The following is a 25,072-nucleotide window of genomic DNA, read 5'->3' as shown; positions in this document are numbered from 1 at the left end:
GACATTTGAGCATCTGGAAAGCTGGTTAGGAAAAAGCCTGCTTTCAGTGGTAGCAATTGTAGTTGGAGTTCCTCTTGAGCACCACCAGTACCTTGGTGTAGGGTATATGCAGCAGACAGGATCAGCAGTGCACAGAGAGAAGGGAAAGAGGGCTCTTAAATAGAAGGCTATACTTGCCCAAGGCCCTCAGATCACTTCTACAGGTGTCTTTGCTAGGTCTAATGCTCCTTGTTTGTGTTGCTCCTGTGGCTGCTACATAGCTTGTGGAAAGCTGCTATCAGCAACGTTCACTGTTGATGCCTTGCAGAATGCCCTGCGTTTTGAGGGCCCAGCTTTGGATTGTGCTATCTTGGCAGTGGTGGCAGTCACCTGTGCATTCTGGCTTAAAAAAGGGCAATGGTGAAGTGGCAGTTGTGGAAGCAAGGATGTTTTCATCTGATTTCTGAAGAAGGGTCCCAACCTGAAATGTTAGCTTTCCTGTTCCTCTGATGCTGCCTGGCCTGCTGTGTTCCCCCAGCTCCACATTTTGCTTTCATCTTAGAACGTGAAACCATAACAAATGGGAGCATGAGAGAGGACAGCTGGTTTATACATAAAGAAGGCATTGCCGTTGCCCTGGGCTGGCCCTTCAGTCATCCTAATCATTTACTGGCCTGTACTGAGACAATTAAAAGCCCCTTTTGAAAAATGGTATTTGTAACCATGATGGCAGCAGTTTAACCTGCATTGCAATGTGCTTGGCTAGCATGACAATGTGTGCATCTCAGGACCCTAGTCTGAGTTTCCACTACAGCTCTGAGGCTTTTGATGGCTTTGGTCTGTACTGTAATGGCAACTGAGATATTGGTTATCATATCCACACAACAATTGAATTGACCAATGGTAGTATACTAGAAAGAATGGACTTCAGGCTCAGTATGAAGCCCCATTTCAAACTGGAGCTGGATTCATTTGTGCTACTTTGATGTTGAGGCCCATTGGCAGCCTTGTCAATACACTAAGCATCTTCATAGAATCATAGAGTCCCCACAGTGTGGAAACAGGCCATTCAGCCCAACAGGCCCACACAGCCCCTCCGAAGAGCATTCCACCCCAACTCATTCCCCTACCCCTGCATGTATAACCCACCGAACCTAAACATCCCTGAACACTGTGGGCAATTTAGCATGGCCAATTCACCTACCCCCCACATCTTTGGACTGTGGGAGGAAACCGGAGCACGCGTAGTAAACCCACGCAGACACGGGGAGAATGTGCAAATTCCACACAGACAGTCGCCCAAGGGTGCAATCGAACCCAGGTCCCTGGCGCTTTGAGGCAGCAGTGCTAACCACTGAGCCACCGGATCTTAATATGCATTCCCATCAGTGTGCTGTATGCCACCCCATTGTCTTCATATGAATCACTCTGTGGTGAGCCAGTACGTGCATACTGTCTTTTCCTCTGGCCTTGCTGCAGGCCGCTTCTGCGCATGTGATCCTGGTAGTGAGCTAACCATTGAATTATGCACAGTACCAGCCTCAGCGAGTATCAGATCAAAAGACTCATGGCCTCGTCAGAGGTGAGGTGAGACTGTATCAGCTGGTCAGGTCCTAAATCTTGAGTAGCTGAAAATAAAAATGCAAGATGTGAGCAAAGTATGTAGGGATGGAAGGCAAGAGTTCCATGGTCACACTATGTGCAATGGTAGTTCATATCAGGCAGCAGAATAAGGCACAGGATAAACTTCTAGTAGCTGAAACTCTTAAACCCTTTCTTATAATTCCACCTGATATTATCATTGGACAAGTCAGATCACAGACTGAAATTTGGCTTAATGAATCACATTTTGTATTTTTGTTCATTTTATTCTGGTGGTCTCTCACTGAAGCTTGTGCTTGTAATGCTGTATATTTGGTTTAAGGAGTAAACATTATTTTTTAAAAGAAATGGGGATTGATAAAATAAACCAAGTTATATACACTTTAACATACATTTTAAAGATTTAAAAGCACACAGTAAGCTACAATTTTATTAATTTCACCAGCAGCCCTTTGCTGTACTCTAACACCAGAAATAATTCCCTCTCAGACGGTGGTTAATGTGTGGAATGAACTGCCAGAGGAAGTGGTGGATGCAGGTACAATTACAACTTTTAAAAGACATTTGGATAAGTACATGAATAGGAAAAATTTGGAGCCAGGAGCAGGCAGATGGGACTAGTTTAGTCCAGGATTGTGGTCAGCATGGACTGGTTGGACCAAAGGGTCTGTTTCTGTGCTGTATGACTCTACCATACAGAGAATTTGACTTAACTATGGCTAAAATTCCTGGTTTTGAGAATCCGATAGCCTCTTCCTGGATTCTTCATACAACTGAGTATCAACATTCTCAGCTTCAAATAACCTTTTCAGGGTTTTAACCAAACATTTCTGGATGGAATTTGAAAACTAACTTTGCTAACTGAGGTAACTTATTTCTTAACAGTCTTGAATTCAGTTCACGCAAACTGCTTTAGGCAGAACTTCGGTAAAACCCCAGTAGAAATCCAAAAGTTTTTTTTAAAATTGTGTATTTCCCCTAATCATAAGCGCAATTTTTTTTGTTTATTCGTTCACGGGATGAGGGCGTCGCTGGCTAGGCAGCATTTATTGCCTATCCCTAATTGCCCAGTGGCAGTTAAGAGTCAACCACATTGCTATGGGTCTGGAGTTACATGTAGGCCAGACCAGGTAACGACGGCAGTTTCCTTCCCTAAAGGACATTAGTGAACCGGATGGGTTTTTCCGACAATTGACAATGAATTCATGGTCACCATTAGATTCTTAATTCCAGGTATTTATCGAATTCAAATTCTACCATCTGCCATGGCATGATTCGAACCCAGATACCCAAAACATCATCTAGGTCTCCGGATTAACAGTCCAGTTGAATGCCACTAGGGCCATCGCATCCCCATCAGAACCTTCTGAACTTAAACCTATTGCATTATGCTGTTTACTTTGTTTGCTCATAATCTTGCCCAACAAAAACAAAATCCTGTTACTCTCCAAGAACTCGCTCACTCGCAGTGTTGTTTAAAAGAAATTTAGGAAGGCTGCGGAAATACCTACAAGTTTATCATGATATCCATCCTGACACACAGACCAAAATCCACATGTCATTAATTCAAATCCAAATTCTAAAATAAATGATATTATAATGTAGATGAACCACACACTTTAGATCAAATCTCTTCCCAAAGAAGAAGGGAAACGTATCTTTAATAGGCATTTTCATTAATCATCAAGCATTGTCTTAACTTTACTGCTTTGTCACTTTAACACTAATATCATATTGGCACTAAGTATCCAATCAGTTGCACAGCAACCTTTTTTTGCTTCCGTCCATGGGGACCACATCACTCAGTGGTTTTCAAATATGCTACCAATAAAATGTCCTCTCCTAAAATTTTCTTTCACGGCCACGTGTACAATTTTCAAATTAGAGGGTTAGAGAATTCAGCTGTACTGAAATAAAAAGTTAATTCTTGTCCCAAGTTTATTTCTTAAAAAATCAAAGGATTATCGTCTGTATAAATTTCAACAATTTCTTCCATGTTGTTGATTTAATACTCAATATTAAGTAGAGTCAACACAAGACTCAATGTCTCGTTCTGAACAGTGGAATATTTTTGCTGACATTCAGTCAGTTTCTTTGAAAGTTAACTGATAGGCCATTCAATCCCATTTCATTATTTTGTAGTAAAACAGCCCAAATACCGAAATCACTGGCATCAACAGCAAGTCTGAATGTCTTTGCATAATTCAGTACTGTTAAATCCGGTGTGGTTTTCAGCATGGCTTTCATGTATTCAGCGGCACTCTGGCACTCCTACATCCATTCAAATTTTCTGCCTTTCTTCAACAATGATGGTGCTGAAGTTTGGAACAAGCATTCATGCTAAAGTAACTCATTTTGACCTAGGCATGGGAAAATCCAAAATAACACATATTTTCACTTCTACAAATGCTACTTTGCATATTCCCTACTGTGGCCCACATAAGTCACTTTTGTTTTAGCAAATCCATCTTAGCTGGACTAATAACCAAGTAGGCTTTTTGTAGTTAATCAACAGTTCAGTCAGGTGGTATAAATGGTCTTCATAGATTTGGCTAGAAACACCCAAATCCCTTACGTAAACAACAGTTACATTGTCCTTCATTGACTTTGTTGGTAGGAGCAAATTATGCAGATGCTTTATTGGTCATCTGTTAAAATGTTGTTGCTGCTATACTTTTCATTTCAAACAATATGACTTTGTGTTGATAATATCATCCTGCAGTACAAAAGATGGTATTTCTTTACTTCTGTCAGTTAGTGGAACTTGCAGCAACTGAGGAGTGATGTTCCACAGAACATCAGTGCTGTGACCAGTGCTGTTCACAATTTATAGTAACTATTTGGATTTAGGCATCCAAAACACTTCTTTTAAATTTGCAGATGACTATAGTTAGGGCTTAGGTGGATTGCAATAGTTTACAGAAGAATATTCATAAATTTGCAGAATGGGCAAATAACTGGCGAATGTACCTTTACACCGTCTATAAGGTACAGGATGTGATGAATACTCTCCATTTGTTTGGATGGCACAGCTCCAGTAACACTCAGGAAGTCAATCGTATTCAGGACAAAGTAACCCACTTGATTGATTCCCAACCATCACCTTCAACTTGCACTCCCTCCACTACCAATGCACAATGTACCATCTACAAGATTTACTGCAGCAGTCACCTCGGGTAATTCAGCACCTTCCAAACACACAAACTCCACCACCAAGGAGGGCAAAGACAATAGATGTATGGTAACACAGCCACCTTCCCCTTCAAGCTCCACACTGTCCTGACTTCGAACCATGTCACTGTTCCTTGATCTCACATGGTCAAAATCATAGAACTCCCTTCCTAACAACATTGTGAGTGTATTGACAGTACCCAGACTCTGTGGTCTTAAATGGTGGCATACCATCATCTTCTCCAGGTATATTAGATGCATACCTAACCAATAAAATCCACATCAGATGAACAAATTAAACAAAACACAGTTCAATATATAAAGGATTCATCAATAAAAGATGTGATTTGTTCTTCTTTTAGGACATGCAGTTATTGATCAAAGATGCACTTTATTTATTTTAAAACTGTAGTTGAAATCTAGGTGGAATTGCTGAACCTTTCTTGCAGTCAGTTTTCATCAATGAGCTTTAAAATGTTGCATGTTGTCATCTGCCTCAACAGGTATATTATCCTCATGACTCTGCAGGATCGAAATGAAAAACTTTTCTATAGAGTGCTTACTTCCAACATTGAAAGATTTATGCCCATCATTTATACCCCTACTGTGGGCCTGGCATGTCAGCAGTATGGCCTGGCCTTCAGAAGGCCACGGTAAGTCAAGTTTTTTCTTTCACTTGACTCCTGCTTCCAAAGTTCTGCATTTTTCACATTGCTGGTATTGTGTTGCAGATTTATTTGTGCGCAGTTAAATTTGTTTTTAAGTTTTCAATGTGCTATTATCAAATTGATCTTTATAATGCAGATTTTCTACAATTTCACTTTATCCCTAGTTACCTTCATTTCTCTATGGCACAATGATTGAACAGTTATTCTTTATGTTAGGATTGAGCTCATGATTGCTGAATAAGATTTTTGGCTATGAAGGACACTGTAGGTGAGTCCTAATCCTTCTCCCATCCCGTGTCCAATCCTGACCCTAATCTGGTCACTGGCACCAGCTGCAATAGCACAACTGCAGGGCTCCCTGCCCTAGGTTTTTCTGCCAGACCCTATTTCACAGCTGGAAAATTGTTGTGACCCCTCAGTGAGGACTGTGAGAATGAGAGGGCAAACCTGTAAGGTGGGGGCCTGTAAGAGAAGGAGGTTTGGGTTAGAGAATATTATGAGGAATTTCATTGTTTTTTACAAAAATGTGTAAAGTTTGTTGCGAGATCAGGTCTTGAGGTAGTTTTGTCGAGGCCAAACTGTGGTGTGGGAAAAAGTGAGGATTTGTTTTGTAGCTGTTCACTTGGTTGGAGTCCATGTCAGACATTGCTGCCTCTTACCTTGTGACCTGAAATTTTGGCTCATGACCTCCAACTTTGGGAAGACCTGCCCATCCCTGTGTCCTATTGAGATCAGCTATTTCAGTACATATTTAGTGCAAATCTATTTTAATGCAACACAGCTTGGTGCTTTTACCCAAACATCTGAGAAGCAGTATTTTTAAATTATAAATTACACTAAAATTTACAGTATCTTCCTATGAACACTGTGGGAACAAAGGTGGTTTTGTTTTCAAACAGTGCTTCAGAGTCTGAGCCATTTCTGATCTGGCTGAGTTCTTCTGGCACCACACCCCATGAGTAATGCTGGCTTAATGTCAGAGTTATAGGGTCAGTGTAATACCTGTATTTGTTTGGACTTGTGTTGTGTGCATTTCTTGGTTCTCAGACCTGATCTCCAAAGCTGTGTTAGATTTGCAAAATGGTCAAAGTGACATAGTGCTTCTGATCTAAGAGAGGGGTGTTGAAATCAGATTGTTTAATAAATTCACTTAAAATTTGCCTGATGTTTCTGTATGCTTGTCAAAGCAACAGAGAATGAGAGCTTTCTAAAAAGTAATGTGTTTGTGTAATTTTACGGACTGCTGTGACATTTCAGCAACAAATTGAGTTGAGACTGAGATGAGATCAGCCATGATCGTATTGAATGGTGAAGCTGTCTCGGGAGTCTGGATGGTCTACAGTTGCTCCTAGTTTATAATGTTTTACGTTCATATATACATCTTCAAATGTAGGCCCGCAAGAGCTATTCCAACAGTTTTATTGGCCATATGGTGATTTGGCAGTGGGCCAGTCAGGTTATTGTATTCATTGTGCATAAAGTGGCACGGTGGCTGAGTGGTTAGCACTGCTGCCTCACAGCACCAGGGCCCCGAGTTTGATTCCAGCCTCGGGCCACTGTCTGTGTGGAGTTTGCACATTCTCCCCATGTCTACGTGGGTTTCCTCTGGGTGCTCTGGTTTCCTCCCACAGTCCAAAGATGTGCAGGCTAGGTGGATTGGCCATGCTAAATTGTCCATAGTGTTCAGGGATGAGGGGGGTATAGGGGGATGGGTTCTGGGTGGGAAGCTGTGAGGGTCAGTGAGGACTTGTTGGGCCAAAGGGCCTGTTTCCACACTGTAGGGATTCTATCATCTATGAAATCTGCAGCACATTTATAATTTTGCATTATTTTACAGATTTGTAGTTCTGATATAATCTCTTAAAATTCCCATGATATGACAACTTAATTGCCTTCATGTGCTTTCACTTTGAAGTGTCAGCCAGTATTTTACCAAATAACCATTCTTACTTTGAATTAAACTGTGATCATCAACAAGCTGTTTGGCAAAGAACAACAATGGCATTAAGCACTGCCTACTTTCCAATTCTTTTCACATCTCTGTCTGTTGTGTCTAATTTTCCAGTTGAGAACAGCTAATTCAGCACAAATTAGTCATAACCTTCTGGTTTAGTATTACACTGAATGTAGCAATTTTATTAAGGAAGTCAGCTGGAGATGGAAGAGAAATTAATCTTTAAAATTGTTTACCCAGCCAATACTCACTCTGGCATCTGGTTCAGAAACAGCAGCAGCAAAAAGTACAATGACGGATTGACTTCACAGTTATGTGATTGGTGTAGAACCCATTTACTCAATTTTGAATTACCTTGCCAGTCAATATGTTGTTAATAGTTATCACCTATGTTATATACTTTTGATACCATTACTACCATGTGTCAGAAATACTTATTTCATAATTTTTACATTTTAGCGTATAACTTAACAAGAATTAGGAACAGGAGTAGGCCTTTCAGCCTCTTGAGCCTGCTCTGCAATTCAGTACGATCATGTCTGGTCTGTTTGTGGCCTCATCACTTCCTTATCATTTCCTGCCTAATTGATCAAACCTAACTTAGCCTTAAAGTTATTCAATTACTTAGCCTTGCACCTCTCTGGGGAGGAGAATTCCATGGAATGGCAATTCTTCTCTCTCCATCCAACGACCGACAGGGAAAAGATGTCCTTAGCTCAGTCTTAAATGGGAGAGCCCTTATTTATAAAAGCTGTCCCCAAGTTCTAGACTTTACCAACAGGGCAACATGACCCCCACCCCAGCATCCATCCTGTCAAGACCTCTCAAATTCTTGCTTGTTTCAGTCAGATCACTTCTCGTTCTTCTAAATTCTGGTAAATTTAGGCTCAGTCTGCTTAATTTTGCCTCATAAAATAATCTCTTTTAATGAACCAGTTGAGTGAACCATTTGAATTGCTTCTAGTGCAATTTACCCTTTAAGTGAGAAGTTAAAAATTATGCACAGTAGGTCCAGATGGAGTGATATTGTCCTACTTGCATAATATATTCCCCTTGCAGTGAATGGAAACATCCCATTTGTTTTCCTTATCATTTGTTGTAGCTGCATTCAAAGATTTTTCTGATTCATGTATCCAAGATACCCAGATCCCTCTGTCTTGTAGAGTTCTTCAGTTTGTCTCGTTTGAAATATTCTTTATGCCAAGTGAACAAGTTAATATTTTCCTATACAATACCTCGTGTCAATTTTTTGTCATTTACTTGACCAATCTAAATCTGTTGTAGACTTCCGTATGTCCTTTTGAGAATTTATTTTCTAACCTATCTTCACGTCATTATCAAATTTTCCATCTGGCCCCTTCTTGTAAGTTATTGTTATAAGTTACAAATAGTTGAGACCTTAGCAGCGATCCCTGCGCTAGTTATGGCTTGCCACCAAAAATGACCAATTTACTCTTTCGCTCTTCTTGTTGATTAACCAGTCCTCTGCACTTGTTAATATGTCATACATTGAGGTCTTCACTGTGTAGTAATCTTTGATGTGCAGCCTTTATCAAATTGCTATTGGAAATTCAATTGTAAAACGACGACATATTCTCCTTTATCTCTGCTTGTTGTTCCCTCGAGGGAATTTGCCTAGAAACATTGCAGATGACTTGTTATGCAAGCAGTTAGAAGTTTAGGTGGCGTCTGTATCTGTGTTGGTGTTGTATGTCTGCCAAGGTGCAAGGCTTGAACAGATCCATTGACCTTTATAATTCAGTATTTTTCTGTAAGTGCTAAACCAGCTGCATGTAGAATATTTTGTCTATGAATTTTACCTTCTGAAATATTTATTTATTATTCAAACTTCAAATAGCATCTGTTCTTCAAAATATTTTAGGTACTGATGCCTTAGAGCATTTGTTAATAATAAGTGCCTAGCTCCCTAATTTTAGGAATTTATTGTCATAGCATCTCTAATTTTACTTGTACCAAATTATGGTTCAAATTTGAAATGTTTTTTTTATTGAGCCATGAATAACTCATTACATTTGTATATAGCAGTTTTGAACAACTTGTTTTTGAATAAAGTATTCACGTTGAAATCAAGCTTTGTGCAAGTAACGTAGAACAAATCTATGATATGAGAGGTGGAGTAGTGAAGACAGCATCTACACTATCAAGGAGTAGAACAAAACTATTTTACTCTTGCCTTTGTTTCTGGTGGGAGGTTAGGCAAGGATTGTTGAGGGTTCTGGAGACAAGGCTTTGTCTTAAAATAATTGAATCAAAAGTAGTTGAAACGTTTGTAATACTAAAACTTCAAAATAAAACACATGTCTGAGGTTCACATCCCTGATTGGTTTTGTCCCTCCCTATTTTTATAACCTCCTCCAGACCCTAAATCCCCAAGTTATCTATGCTCATGTCATTCTAGACTCTGGAGGATGAGCTGTGAGGAGGATGCAGAGATGCTTCAGGGTGATTTGGACAAGCTGAATGAGTGGACAGACGCATTACAGATGAAGTATAATGTGGATAAATGTGAGGTTATCCATTTTGGTAGCAAAAACAGGAAGGCAGATTATTTGAATGGATATAAATCGAGAGAAGGGAAGGTTCAACGAGAGGAGCAAATTACTGTAGATGCTGAATCTGTACTGAAAACAACAAATGCTGGAGATAACAATGATTCATGTAAAGGGAGCAAGCTAACGTTTCGAGTCAAGATGACTCTTCATCAGAGTTGACATGAAGTGTGGAGGGGGCAGCATTTATGTTGTTGGAGAGTGTGTTTGGAGTGTAGAGTGCTTGGGGAGAAGGGATAGTTCAGATTAAGTGATGAAAATGGCAGAACAATGGTGTGTCTAACTGTCAGACGTGAAAGAACAGATGGTCCCACTGGAGTGGGGGAGGGGAGAGAGGACATGGTGACAGAGAAGATCGCAAGTAAAGCTAAAAAAAAGGAAGGAATGGGAGTTGGTTCACAATTTGTACTTGTGACTGCATCCTCTCTCCACTTGTCCAGACCCTGCCCACCTAAATCCACGATTCCTCTGATGCCCTCCACCATAATGACCATTGCCAGTTCCTTGCCCTAACCGCCTTCTGTTCACCATGAATGTCCAATCCCTCTAAACCTCCATTCCCCACCAGGACGATCTGAGGCCCTTTCAAATCTTTCCCCTCTCACCATAAACCTATGCGCTGTAGTTTTGGATTACCGCACCGTGGGATACGAACCTTGTCTATTTACCCTGTCCATGTTGCTCATGATTTTATAAACCTCCATAAAGTCATCCCTCAGCCTCTGACTCTGCAGGGAAAATAGTCCCAGTCTATTCAGCCTGTCCCTGTAGCTCAAACCCTCTAACCCTGGCAACATCCTTGTAAATCTTTTCTGAACCTTTTCAAGTTTCACAACATCAATGCGATAGCAGGGAGACCAGAATTGCACGTAGTATTCCAATAGTGGCCGAACCGATGTCCTGTACAGCTGCAACATGACTCCTATACTTAACGCACTGACCAATAAAGGCAAGCATACCAAACGTCACCTTCACTATCCTATCTACCTGCGACCCCTCTTTCAAGGAACTATGAACTTGGGCTCAAAGTTGCCTTGTTCAGTAACATTGCCCAGGACTTTACCATTAAGTGGATAAGTCTTGCCCTAATTTGCCTTTCCAGAATGCATCACCTCATTTATTAAAATTAAACTTCAACTGCGACTTCAACTTCCCTAATATAGACTGGAACCTCCGAAGTGCAAATAGTTTGGATGGAGCAGATTTTGTCAGGTGTGTCCAGGAAGGATTTCTGACTCAATATGTAGATAGGCCGACTAGAGGGGAGGCCATATTGGATTTGGTGCTTGGCAACGAACCAGGTCAGGTGTCAGATCTCTCGGTGGGAGAGCATTTCGGTGATAATGATCACAACTCCCTGACTTCTACTGTAGTCATGGAGAGGGATAGGAGCAGACGGTATGAGAAAGTATTTAATTGGGGGAGGGGGAATTACAATGCTATTAGGCAAGAACTAAGGAGCACCAATTGAAATCAGATGTTCTCAGGGAAATGCATGATAGAAATGCGGAGGTTTAGGGAGCAATTGCTACAGGTACTGGATAAGTTTGTCCCACTGAGGCAAGGAAAGGATGGTAAAGTGAAGGAACCTTGGATGACAAGACATGTTGAACACCTATTCAAGAGGAAGAAGGAAGGTTGAGGAAGCAAGGATCGGACAGGGCTCTAGAGGTCTACAAGGTAGCCAGGAAGGAACTGAAGAATGGACTTAGGAGAGCTAGAAGGGGGTATGAGAAAACCTTGGCGGGTAGGATCAAGGAAAACCCCAAGGCTTTCTATACTTATGTGTGGAACAAGACGATGGCCAGAGTGAGGGTAGGGCCAATCAGGGATAGTGGAGGGAACTTGTGTGCGGAGTCAGAGGAGGTAGGGGAGCTCCTTAATGAATACTTTGCTTCAGTATTCACCAGTGAGAGGGACCTTGATGTTTGTGAGGACAGCATGAAACAGGCAGATATGCTCGAACAGGTTGTTGTTAGGAAGGAGGATTTGCTAGAAATTTTGAAAAACATGAGGATAGATAATTCCCCTGGGCCAGACGATATACCCAAGGTTACTACGGGAAGCGAGGGAAGAGATTGCTGCCCCTTTGGCAATGATCTTTGTGTCCTCACTGTCCACTGGAGTAATGCCAGAAGATTGGAGGGTGGCAAATGTCATACCCTTGTTCAAGAAAGGGAATAGGGATAATCCTGGAAATTACAGACCAGGCAGTCTTACTTCTGTGGTGGGCAAATTATTGGAGAGGATTCTGAGAGATAGTATTTATGATTATTTGGAAAAGCACAGTTTAATTAGAAATAGTCAGCATGGCTTTGTGAGGGGCAGGTTTTGCCTCACAAGTCTTATTGAATTCTTTGAGCATGTGACAAAACACATCGATGAAGGTAGAGCAGTGGATGTGGTGTATATGGATTTTAGCAAGGCTTTTGATAAGGTTCCACATGGTAGGCTCATTCAGAAAGTAAGGAAGCATGGGATTCAGGGAAATCGGGCTGTCTGGATACTAAACTGGCTGTCCAATAGAAGACAGAGGGTGGTAGTAGATGGAAAGTATTCAGCCTGGAGCTCGGTGACCAGTGGTGTGCTGCAGGGATCTGTCCTGGGACCTCTGCTCTTTGTGATCTTTATAAATGACTTGGATGAGGAAGTGGAAGAGTGGGTTAGTACGTTTGCCGATGACACAAAGGTTGGTGGATTTGTTCACAGCGTGGAGGGCTGTTGTAGATTGCAACGGGACATTGACAGGATGCAGAGCTGGGCAAAGAAGTGTCGGATGGAATTCAACCCTGTGAAGTGATTCATTTTGGAAGGTTGAATTTCAATGCAGAATACAGGGTTAATGGCAGGATTCTCGGCAGTGTGGAGGAACAGAGGGATCTTGGGGTCCACGTCCATAGATCCCTCAAAGTTGCTACCCAAGTTGATAGAATTGTAAAGAAGGCGTATGGTGTGTTGGCTTTCATTGACAGGGGAATTGAGTCTAAGAGCCGTGAGGTTGTGCTGCAGCTCTATAAAACTCTGGTTAGACCACACTTGGGATATTGTGTTCAGTTCTGGTCACTTCATTACAGGAAAGATGTGGAAGCTTTAGAGAGGGATTTACCAGGATGCTGCCTTGACTGGAAGGCAGTCTTATGAGGAAAGGTTGAGGGAGCTAGGGCTTTTTTCATTGGAACGAAGAAGGATGAGAGGTGACTTGATAGAGGTTTACAAGATGATGAGAGGCATAGATAGAGTGGATAGTCAGAGACTTTTTCCCAGGGCGGAAATGACTATTATGACTATTGGCATAATTTTAAGGTGATTGGAGGAAGGTGTAGGGAGATGTCAGAGGTCGGGTCTTCACATAGAGAGTGGTGGGCGTGTGGAATGCGTTGCTGGCAGTGGTAGTGGAGTCAGATACTTTAGAGACTTTTAAACGACTCTTGGATAGGCACATGGAGGATAGTAAAATGTAGGGTATTGAGGGTAGATTGATCTTGGTAGGATAATAGGTTGGCACAACATCGTGGGCCGAAGGGCCTGTACTGTTCTATGTTCTATGTGTGTTCTATGTAAACTCCATCTGCCATTCCTTGGCCCAGTGGCCCATCTGATCAAGATCCCGTTGTGTACTGAAAGAAATTTCCTTGCTATCTACTAATTTGGTGTCATCTGCAAACTTACTAACCATATCTCCTATGTTCACATCCAAATCATTTATATAAATGACGAAAAGCAATGAATCCAGCACTGATCCTTGTGGCACACTGCTGGTCAAAGGCCTCCAGTCTGAAAAGCAACCCACCACCACCACCCTCTGTCTTCTACCTTCGAGCCAGTTCTGTATGCAAATAGCTGGTTCTCCCTCGATTCAGTGTGCTCTAACCTTGCTAACTAGTCTACAACGAGGAACCTTGTCGAACACCTTACTGAACTCCGTATACATCAGGTCCACTGCTCTGACTTCATCAATCCTCTTCCTCACTACTTCAAAAAGCTTAATTTAGTTAGATATGATTTCCCATGCACAAAGCCATGTTGACTATTCCAAATCGGTCCTTGCCTTCTCAAATACATATAAATCCCGACCTTCAGGATTCCCTCCAGCAACTTACACACCACCGATGTCAGGCTTACCAGTCTATGGTTCCCTGGATTTTTCTTACCACTGTTAAATAGTGGCACCAAATTAATCAACCTCCAATCTTGTGGCATCTTGCCTGTGGTTGTCAATGATACCAGTATCTCAGCAAGGGGCCAAGCAATCTCTTCTCTAGCTTCCCATAGAGTTCTAGGGTACACCTGATCGGGTCCCAGGGTTTATCCACCTTTGTGTTTTAAGATGTCCAGCGCCACCTCCTCTGTAATATGGACATTTTTCAAGAAGTCGCTATTTATTTCCCCATGTTCCCTATCTTCCATATCCTTCTCACAGTAAACGCAAGTAATGCAAAATACTTATTTAGTATCTTCCCCCTCCACCGTCTCATGCGGTTCCACACAGAGGTGGCCTTGCTGATCTGCAAGTGGCCCTATTCTCTCCCTAGTTACCCTTTTGCCCTTAATGTATTTGTAGAATCCCTTTGGATTCTACTTAACCCTATTGGCCAAAGCTATCTGATGTCCCCTGTATGCCCTCCTGATTTCCCTTCTAAGTATACTCCTACTGTCTTTGTTCTCGGGAATCACTGGACTTCTGCTGTCAATAGCAGACATATGCTTCCTTCTTTTCTTGACCAAAACCGCAATTTCTCTAGTCATCCAGCATTCCCTACGCATACCAGCCTTGCCTTTCACCCTAACAGGAATATACTGTCTCCGGACTCTCATTATTTCATTTTTGAAGGCTTCCCATTTTCCAGCCGTCCCTTTACCTGCAAACATCCGCTGCCAATCAACTTTTGAAAGTTCTTGCCTAATATTATCAAAATTCACCTTCCTCCAATTTAGAACTTTAACTTATAGATTTGGTCTATCGTCTTCCATCACTATTTTGAAACAAATAGAATTATGATTACTAGCCCCAAAGTGCTCCCCCACTTCAGTTACCTGCCCTGCCTCATTTCCCAAGCGTAGGTCAAGTTTTGCATCTTCTCTAGTAGGTACATCAACATACTGAATCAGATAGTTTTCTAGTACACACTCAACAAATTCCTCTCCATTCAAGCCATTAACACTATGGCTACCCCAGTGTGTGTTTGAAAAGTTAAAATCTCCTATCATACCCACCCTATTATTCTTTCAGATAACTGAGATCTCCTTACAAATTTGTTTCTCAATTTCCTGCTCACTACTGGGAGATCTATAGTATAATCCCAGTAAGGTGATCATCCATTTCTTATTTCTCTGTTCCTCCCAAATAAGTTCCCTGGACATATTCCCAGGAATATCCTCCCTGAATGCAGCTGTAATGTTATGTCTAATCAAATACTCCACTCCCGCTCCTGTCTTGCCCCTCCCCCCCAACTTTCAATCCTTCTTATAGCATCTATACCCTGGAACATTAAGCTGCCAGCCCTGTCAATCCCTGAGCCACATCTCTGTGATCGCAATGATATCCCAGTCCCATGTTCCCAACCATGCCCTGAATTCATCTGCCTTACCTGTTAGGCCTCTTGAATTGAAATAAATGTAGTTTAATTTATCAGTCCTACCTTGTTTTCTGCCTTGTACCTACCTGTCCTGATTGTTTGACTTGCCCCTTTTCCCAACTGTACCAGTCTCAGACTGATCTCTTTCCTCACTATCTCCCTGGGTCTTTCTCTCCCACCTCCCCCCAGCACCCTTTACTAATTTAAATCCTCCCTAACAGCTCTAGCTAATCTCCGCACTTGCCTAACTTCCTATATTGTCCCCTCAGAATCCCATCCTTTTCTCTTCCTGTGTCATTAGTTCCGATGTGTACAACGACCTCCTGTTGCTTCTTCTCCCCTTGAGAATATTCTGCACACCCTCTAAGATATCTTTGATCCTGGCTGGAGGGAGGCAACACACCATTCTGATACCTCACTGCTGGCCGCAGAATCCTCTGTCTGTGCCTCTGAATAGAGAGTTCCCTGTCACAATTGATCGCTTGGAACCTGACGTACCCTTTGTTACATTAGAGCCAGTCTCAGTACCAGATGATGCCACCTCCCAAAACAGTGCTGCTGACATGGCTTCCTTCTTTCCTAACTGTGGATTCCTGCCCACTATGGTTGACAGGGCCCTCAACTGCATCTAACACCCGTGCTTCTGCCCTTTCCCCTTCTTATCACTCACAACAGTGTGATTGGGTCCCCCTTGTCCTCACTTTTTATCCCACCACCCTCGGCATTCAAGGGTCATTCTCCAAAAATTCAGACAACTCCAGCAGAAAGCCACACCAAATACTTCTTCCCCTCACACCAACACCTCCCCCCCCACCCACCGTCTGCATTTTGCAGGGATCGCTTCCTCAGGGATACCCTCGTCCATTCAATCTCCACACTCACCTCCCGTGGCACCTTCCCCCATGCAACTGTAGAAGGTGCAACACCTGCCTCTTCACCCCCGTCCTGCCCACCATCCAAGGCCCTAAGCAGTCTTTCCCATGAAGCAGCATTTCATCTGTACGCATTTCATCTGTACCTCCTCCAATCTTGTGTATTGTATTCGCTGCACCACCACCACCTTCTCTCTGTCTCTCCATCACCACCACAACCACACCACCACCCCGCCCTTCCCCACCATGTGGCCTACTCTACATTGGAGAAACCAAAACCAAATGCAGACTGGGTGACTGCTTTGTGGAACAGCTGCGGTCTGTGCGTAAGCATGACCCTGACCTTCCTGTAATCCGTCATTTTAACACAGCACCCTGCTCGTATGCCCATATGTCTGTCCTTGGCATGCTGCAGTGCTCCTGAAATCACAGCGCAAACTGGAGGAACGACGTTTCATCTTCAGACTAGGCACTTCACAACTTCCTGGACTGCATATTGAGTTCAATGGCTTCAAAATGTGAACCAACTCCCATTCTTCCCTTTCTTGCAGCTTGTTACATCCTCTGTCACCATGTCCTCTCTCCCCTCCCCCCAGCCCAGTGGGACAGTCTGTCCTTTCAAGTCTGGCAGTTAGATACACCATTGTTCTACCATTCTCCCATTCCAATCACTTAATCTACTATCTACATCCTCTCTCCACCAGCACTCTATACTACAACCCCACTCCCCAACTATAGTATAAATGCTGTCCCCTGCACACTTCCCATTAGCTCTGCTGAAGAGTCATCTAGACTGGAAAAGTTAGCTTGCTCTCACTCCGTGGATGCTGTCTGACCTGCTGTGATCTCCAGCATTTGTTGTTTTCAATGTTCAACAAGATCTGGGTGTCCTTGTACACCAGTCATTGAAGGTAAGCATGCAGGCGCAGCATGCAGTAAAGAAGACAAACTATATATAGGCCTTCATAGCAAAAGAATTCAAATACAGGAAGTTGGGTCTTGTTGCAATTACTTAGGCTTTGGTGAGACTGCACCTGGAATATTGAGTGCAGTTTTGGTCTTCTTATCTGAGAAAGGATGCTCCTGCTACTGAGGGAATGCAGCAAAGGTTTACCAGACTGATTCCAGGGATGGCAGGACTGACGTATGAGGAGAGGCTGCATCGTTTAGGATTTATTTGCTGGAGTTCTGAAGAACGAGGAGGGATCTCCGAGAAACTCATAACATTCTGACAGGTCTGGACAGGGTAGATGCGCAAAGAGTGTTCCGATAACCGGGGAATCCAGAAGCAGGGTTCACCGTCTAAGGATAGCAATAAAGCATTTAGGACTGAGTGAGGAGGAATTTCTTCATGCAGAGAGTGGTGAGCCCATGGAATTGGCTACCACATGAAGCAGTCAAGATGATTTAAAGAAGTAATTGGATACAGCACTTGGGGCTAAAGAGATCGAAGGATATAGGAGAAAAGTGGGAACAGATTATTAAGTTGGATGATCAGCCATGATCATAATGAATGGCAGAGCAAGCTCGCAAGGCTGAATGGTCTACTCCTGCTCGTATTTTCTATGTTACTACGCAACATATCCACTCGTGCTGACTGTCCCAGTAATCCAGAGGCCCTTGCTAATGCCGTCCTGATACAGTTAGTGGAATTTGAATATAAAGCTAGTCTCTGTATAAACTACCATAGGTTGTCAGGAGAAAAAACCATCATCTTCAATTTCCAGCATCTGCAGTTCCTACTATCTCTGATAGCCTTCCTGCTCCTATGATGCTGCTTGGCCTGCTGTGTTCATCCAGCTCTACACCTTGTTATCTCAGATTTTCCAGCATCTGCAGTTCCTACTATCTCATCATCATCACGAATGTCTTTCAGGAAGGGAACTCTGCCATCCCTACCTGTTCTGACCTACATGTAACTCTGGACCTCTGAAATGGTCTAGCGAGGGATGAGTAACAAAGCTGACCTTGCCACAGATGTCCACATGACATTTTCCTCCTTTAATATGCTCCCTTTTGTTCTCCGACCTAGTATCTACCTATCTGGGTCAGTTTCGCATTCTTTTACAATGCTTCCACGAAGCGCCTCAGTCATTTTATATCATTTTATATGCATTATATGTCATGCTTACTGGTATTAAGTTCAACTATCATTGAAAAGCTGTTGGGTGAACAAGGTCAAAAGTCATTCAGAGCATGACTTTGGGAGTGTGCCATTTTTTAAGTCAGTTAGTTGGGTGAATAAAAGGGGAAAGAGGGGGAAACTAGGAGCAGAAATAGTATTCTTTATGAAAGGTGTTCACCCCAATTTGGACCTCCCACCGTAACAGTTCCAATGGAAAACAAATGAAGTAAATTGAGAATTCAACTATGTTTTAACAAAAACAATCTTTGACTGTACCAAGGCTTGTGAAAGTAGGTGTTACAAGCTGAAATTTTGGAATAATGATCACTGAGGCAGCAATGGCCAACCTCCTGCCCCTGCTGTCATAGGTTTTCTCCTTCCTTCTTCTCCCCACCCCCACTGAGGGCCATAACAATTTCCAAGCCTCAGCATGGGGTCATAGTCCAAAAAGGTTTAGGAAGTGCTGGGCTATTTATGTCTCTTCAACTAAGAAATTCTTTTTATTATTTTTTCCTCCCCATCTAGAGGATTGTTCATTACCATTCATGACAAAGGCCACATTGCTACAATGTTGAAATCTTGGCCAGAAGAAGATATAAAGGTAAAGCTTATTTCAAAGTTTGTAGATATCTGTATTCATGTCGTGTAGCAGGGATTGTTGGAGGGTTAGAACAAAATAATGTATTAAAAAGAAGATAAATTATTCCTTGTGTAATGTTAAACTACAAAGCTTTCTAAGTAATGTTGAGACTAATATACTAATAATTACATTTTTAGACAGTCCTAGCAACTATGTTCACTAATACATTACAATTAATTTTACCTGTATACTTTCCTAACAAGTTGTTTGGTTTCAATTCAATCATGGATAATGTTTGCTCAAAGGAGTGGGAATGGGTTTTGTCCAGATAAATTGGAAGGAAAGATTACCAGGCAACACTATAGTTGATCAATAAGTTATCTTTAAATTCAATGATGGGAAGCTTCTAGAAACAACTGTTGGAAATAGATTTGGATGGTTTGGATGAGGGAACTAAGTCTAATATCTTCAAATTTGCAAATGACACAAAGTTGGCTTGGAGTGAGCTGTGAAGAGGATGCAGAGATACTTAAGTGTGATTAAGACAAGCTGACTACTTGGGCAAATGCATAGCAGATGCAGTATAATGTGGATAAATGTGAGGTTATCCACTTCGGTAGCAAGAACAGGAAAGTTGACTATTATCTGGCTATGAATTGAGTGAAGAGAATATACCACACAGTCTAGATGTCCTCGTACACCAGCCACTGAAAGTAAGCTTGCAAGTGGAACAGATGGTAAGGAAGGCAAATAGTATGTTGGCTTTCAAAGCAAGCCTTCAATTTGAGGACAGGAACAGACGTGTTGCTGCAATTATATAGTTTCTTGGTGAGACCACACCTGGAATATTGAATGCAGTTTTGGTGAGAGAGGATATTCTTGCTGTAGAGGGAACGCAATGAAGGTTTACCGGACTGACTTATGAGGAGATGTTGAATCAGTTAAGATTATGTTTGCTGGAGCTCTGAAGATTGAGAGAGGAATCTCACAGAAATCTATAAAATTCTAGCAGGACTAGACAGGGTAGATGCAGGAAGGACAATCCCGATGGCAGGGATTGACCAGACCGGGGCCACAGTCTAAGGATATAGGTTAAACCATTTAGGACAGAAATGAGGAGAAATCTCTTCGGCCAGAGTGTGGTGAGCCTGTGGAATTCGCTACCACAGAAAACAGTCAAGGCCAAAACGTTGTATGATTTCAAGAAGAATTTAGATACAATACTTGGGCTAGAGAGATCAGAGGATATGCGGGAAAAGCAAGAACATGCTATTGAGTTGGATGAACAGCCATGATCATAATGAATGACAGGAGCAGGCTCAAAGGGCCAAATGACCTAATGCTCCTATTTTCAATGTTTCTTTGTTTCGAATTAGTAGTTGAAGAGATGAAGGAAAAACAGGGTGCCCATGATAGATCCAGGTGAGAATTTAATAGACTATATTACAGGCTTGTTAGATAATTTAAAATGTAATGATTGAGATCGATTGGAGATCAAAAAGAGCATTTATGAAAAATGGTGAAGTATAAATTCGGTCATAAATGAATACTTTGCATCTGTCTTTACCAAGGAAGAAACTGCTGCGCAGGACTTGGTAAATGATGAGGTTAATTCAGATATTTGAAGGATTAATATTGGTAAGGTGGAGGTAATGGAGAGGCTTACCGTACTTAAATTTGAAAAGGCTCCAATACAGGATGAAATACAATCAAAGATTTTGAGGGAAAGGAGAGTGGAAATTGACGCACTGGCCATAATTTTCTTCCTTAGGTTTGCAAATGGATTTCCCTCCTTAAGGACAATGAGTCAATCTACAGCAGATGGACGACAGCAGTTCAAGAAGGCAGTTCACCACCACCTTCTCGAGGGCAACTAGGGGCAGGCAATTAATGCTTACCAGCCAGCAACGCTCATGTCCAATGACTGAATATAAAAAAAATTCAAGACAAATTAATACAGTAAATCCTCATTTTAAATTTGTAGTTGCTTTAATGAAAATTGCAACTTCAGTGCGATGACTTGAAGTCAATCCACTTTCCCATTAAAATGTTTAAAAGCTGCAGTTAGATTCTGTAGAACTTTATCAGAAAATACATTAAAACATTTTTTCCTATAACGACTTTACATGCTAAATTCCTATATTGGCAAATTAAACAACTAAAAATACGGTTAAAAATATGGAAGAAACATGTTAACAAAAAAACAAAGAAGTGACCCCAGTTTAAAATGAATTGAATTAGTGTGGGGAGAATTGCCAATCAGAAGTTACTGTTGACCAGAAAATGTAGAAAACAAATTTCAGAAACTAATGGTTGCCAGAACAATGGTCTGCAATTCGATACAGGCTACATTCAGATTTCATTCAAACTATAATTTAGTACAGTACGAGATCAGAAGAGACAGATTAGTAGAGAAGTAACAGTCATAAAGTCAAAGGTCAATTTTCATCCTTGACTTGTCTATTTTTCCTCTCCAGGGCATGACATGATTAACATTAAAAGTGGGTTTTTCCACCAATATTTAGACAAAGAACTTGATGTGGTGTATTTCAGTATCAAGTACATAGTCATTGGGCAAAATACCTTGCTAATGATCAAGGGGATCCGTCCCTGAGAAAAGGTATGAAGTATGAAACTTTGGGAGGCCTCAGTGCGCTTAGTGGAGAGTAACTCTAAACTCATGTATAGTTTGAAAAGTTATGAAGACATGAAGCACTGAGAGGAAGAAAATGTTGTTTGTATCAACCATCTTATCTGATCTGAACAGGGTCTCACGTGTCATGATACATTTTAACTGTATAACTGTCCAACCTTAAAGCCTGATTAAATTCAACATACCACCATACTGGTTGTACTCAATCATGATTGAAAGATTAAAATTATTACAGCTGGAAATAACTGCAGTTCTTCCTACAGAAAAAATTACTAATTGTTAATAAAATAACTATTTCAGCAGTTAAATAAAAATTGCATGTCCAAACTAAATTTCAGAAGCTTGGTTTAAACAGCAATTTGAGCTAAATGTTACTTGTAGAAACAGCTAAGTTTTAAATTAGTTTCATGTTGGGCCTCCCAGGAAAGTCTCACCAGTCCAATACTGTAGCATCAAAGTGCACAATTACTGAAGAATGACAAGCTGACAGCAGACTAAAAGAGGACAACCGACTCCACAGAAAACTGTCTGGAACTCTGAACTTGTTTACGTCTCAATCAAAAATCCAAGTAGAGGAAACCAGATTATTCTCTGATCTTAGATGTAGAAGGATTAAAGAAAGAATGCAAACTTGAACTGAAAGGGTGAAGAGAAAATCTGGGCAGACATCTTTGTAGACACAAAACTCAACATGCAGAATTTTTCATATTCGTTTGGGAGAAAGCTAAAACGGTATTAATGCGCAAAAACTGTAGATGAGCACAATAAACAATGATTATTGTTCTGATTAATTGCTTCTTCCACTTTATTTACTGGAGAAGGCAGGAGCAACATATTTTCCTAAATAACTACAGCCTAATTAAAATGAATAATTGTGAAGCAAATGTGTTGCCATTTTTAAGGTAAAATGGCTCAAAATAGATTGAGGTACACATTAGTTCATGCCTCAAAATGTTAAGAGGAAAGATGGATTTTGTAAAGACTGACATCAGCATAAAGCAGTTGATGAGCACTAGGAAATCTTGAATGATTGAAAACAGGTTATGTTACAACATTGTAACAGAAGAACCCACAGCTACTACAGCATTGTATTAATATCCAGTAAACTGATGAAAGAGAAGTAATTTTCAGGGTTACCTTTGGAATGTAACCTTCTTTAACAGATTAAAGAACAGATTAAAGAGAGTTAATACAGGACTGAAGGTGTTATATCTAAATGCACACAGTATAAGGAATAAGGTAATTGAGCTTGTGGTGCAGATCGAAACAGGTATGACGTAGTAGGCATCACGGAGACATGGCTGCAAGGGGATCAGGATTGGGAACTGAATATCCAAGGATATACATCCTATCGAAAAGATAGGCAGGTGGGCTGAGGGGGTGGGGTTGCCTTATTAGTGAGAAATGAAATTAAATCAATAGGAGAAAATAAGTAGGGTCAGATGGTGTAGAATCTGTGTGGGTAGAATTGAGGAACCGCAAAGGTAAAAAAAAAAAGCCATAGTTGGGGTTGTGTACAAGCCTCCAAACAGTAGTCAGGAGCTGGGGTGCAAGATACACCAGGAGATTGAAAAGGCGTGTAAGAAAGGCAAAGTCACAATGATCACGGGGGATTTCAATATGCAGGTGGACTGGGAAAATTATGTTGGTGGTGGATTGCAAGAAAAGGAGTTTGTGGAATGTCTACGAGATGGCTTTTTGGAGCAGCTTGTGGTGGAGCCCACAAGGGAACAGGCAATACAGGATTTAGTGTTGTGCAATGAGGCAGATGTAATAAGGGAGCTTAAGGTAAAGGAACCCTTAGGAGGCAGTGATCGTAATATGATCGAATTTACTCAGCAATTTGAGAGGGAGAAGACAGAATCAGAGGTAATGGTATTACAGCTGAATAAAGGCGACTACAGAAGTATGAGGGAGGAGCTGGGCAGAATTGACTGGAAGAGGAGCCTAGCAGAAAGACAGTGGAACAGCAATGGCAGGAGTTTCTGGGAATAATTCAAGAGATGCAGCAAAAATTCATCCCTAGGAAAAAGAAGCATGGTACAGGGAGGATGAGGCAACCTTGGCTGACTAAGGAAGTCAGGGATAGCATAAAAGCAAAAGAGAAAGCATATAATGTGGTGAAGGGCAGTGGGAAACCAGAGGACTGGGAAGCTCACAAAGACCGACAGAGGGCAACAAAAAAAAAATAAGGAGGGAGAAGATTAAATATGAGGGTAAGCTAGCCAGTAATATAAATGAAGATTGTAAGAGTTTCTTTAGGTAGATAAAGGGCAAAAGAGAAGCAAAAGTGGACATTGGACCACTGGAAAATGACGGTGGAGAGATAGTCGTGGGGAACAAGGAAATGGCTGAGGAACTGAATAATTACTTCACGTCAGTCTTCACGGTGGAAGACATGAGTAAAATTCCTAAAATTCAAGAGAGTCAGGGGGCAGAGCTGAGTATGGTGGCCATCACCAAGGAAAAGGTGTGAGTAAAACTGATTGGCCTGAAAGTGGACAAATCACCTGGACCAGATGTACTACACCCCAGAGTTCTAAAGGAGATAGCTGAAGAGATAGTGGAAGCATTAGTGGTGATCTTTCAGGAATCGCTAGAGTCAGGGAGGGTCCCAGAGGACTCGAAAATCGCTAACGTGACACCCCTGTTTAAAAAGGGAGTAAGGCAAAAGATGGAAAATTACAGGCCGATTAGCCTAACCTCGGTCGTGGGTAAGATTTTGGAGTCCGTTGTAAAGGATGAGATTTCTGAATATTTGGAAATAGAGAGTAAAATAGGGCAAAGTCAGCATGGTTTCATCAAGGGGAGGTCATGCCTGACAAATCTGCTAGAATTCTTTGAGGAAGTAATGAGCAGGGTAGACCAAGGAGAGCCAATGGATGTTATCTACCTGGACTTCAAGAAGGCCTTTGATAAGGTGCCACACAGGAGGCTGCTGAATAAGATAAGGGCCTACGGTGTTAGAGGCAAGGTGTTGGCATGGATAGAAGATTGGCTGTCTGGCAGAAAGCAGAGAGTGGGTATAAAGGGGTCTTTCTCAGGATGGCAATCGGTGACAAGTGGTGTTCTGCAAGGGTCAGTGCTGGGACCAACCACAACTTTTCACTTTGTACATTAATGATCTCGATGAAGGAACTGTGGGCATTCTGGCTAAGTTTGCAGATGATACAAAGATAGGTGGAGGGACAGGTAGTATTGAGGAGGTGGCAAGGCTTCAGAAGGATTTGGACAGGCTCGGAGATTGGGCAAAGTAGTGGCAGATGGAGTGGGAAAGTGTGAGGTCATGCACTTTGGTAAGAAGAATAAAAGCATGGACTAT

The 25,072-nt window shown here is 41.7% G+C and overlaps 1 protein-coding gene across 1 annotated transcript in view; it reads left to right on the top strand.

Annotated features, from left to right (window-relative positions):
- Positions 1-25,072, top strand: part of LOC109931073 (NADP-dependent malic enzyme-like) — a 169,560-nt gene that overhangs the window by 66,527 nt on the left and 77,961 nt on the right. The window contains exons 4-5 of the mRNA XM_048598202.1: positions 5,256-5,405; positions 19,043-19,118. Of these exons, the coding sequence (XP_048454159.1) occupies positions 5,256-5,405; positions 19,043-19,118 (226 nt within the window). The remainder of the gene's footprint in view (positions 1-5,255; positions 5,406-19,042; positions 19,119-25,072) is intronic.

Source organism: Rhincodon typus, chromosome 6, assembly GCF_021869965.1.
Source record: "Rhincodon typus isolate 14 chromosome 6, sRhiTyp1.1, whole genome shotgun sequence".
NCBI classification, from domain to species: Eukaryota; Metazoa; Chordata; class Chondrichthyes; order Orectolobiformes; family Rhincodontidae; genus Rhincodon; species Rhincodon typus.
The sequence above is the reverse complement of the archived record's forward strand: the minus strand, read 5'-3'. Positions and strand labels throughout refer to the sequence as shown.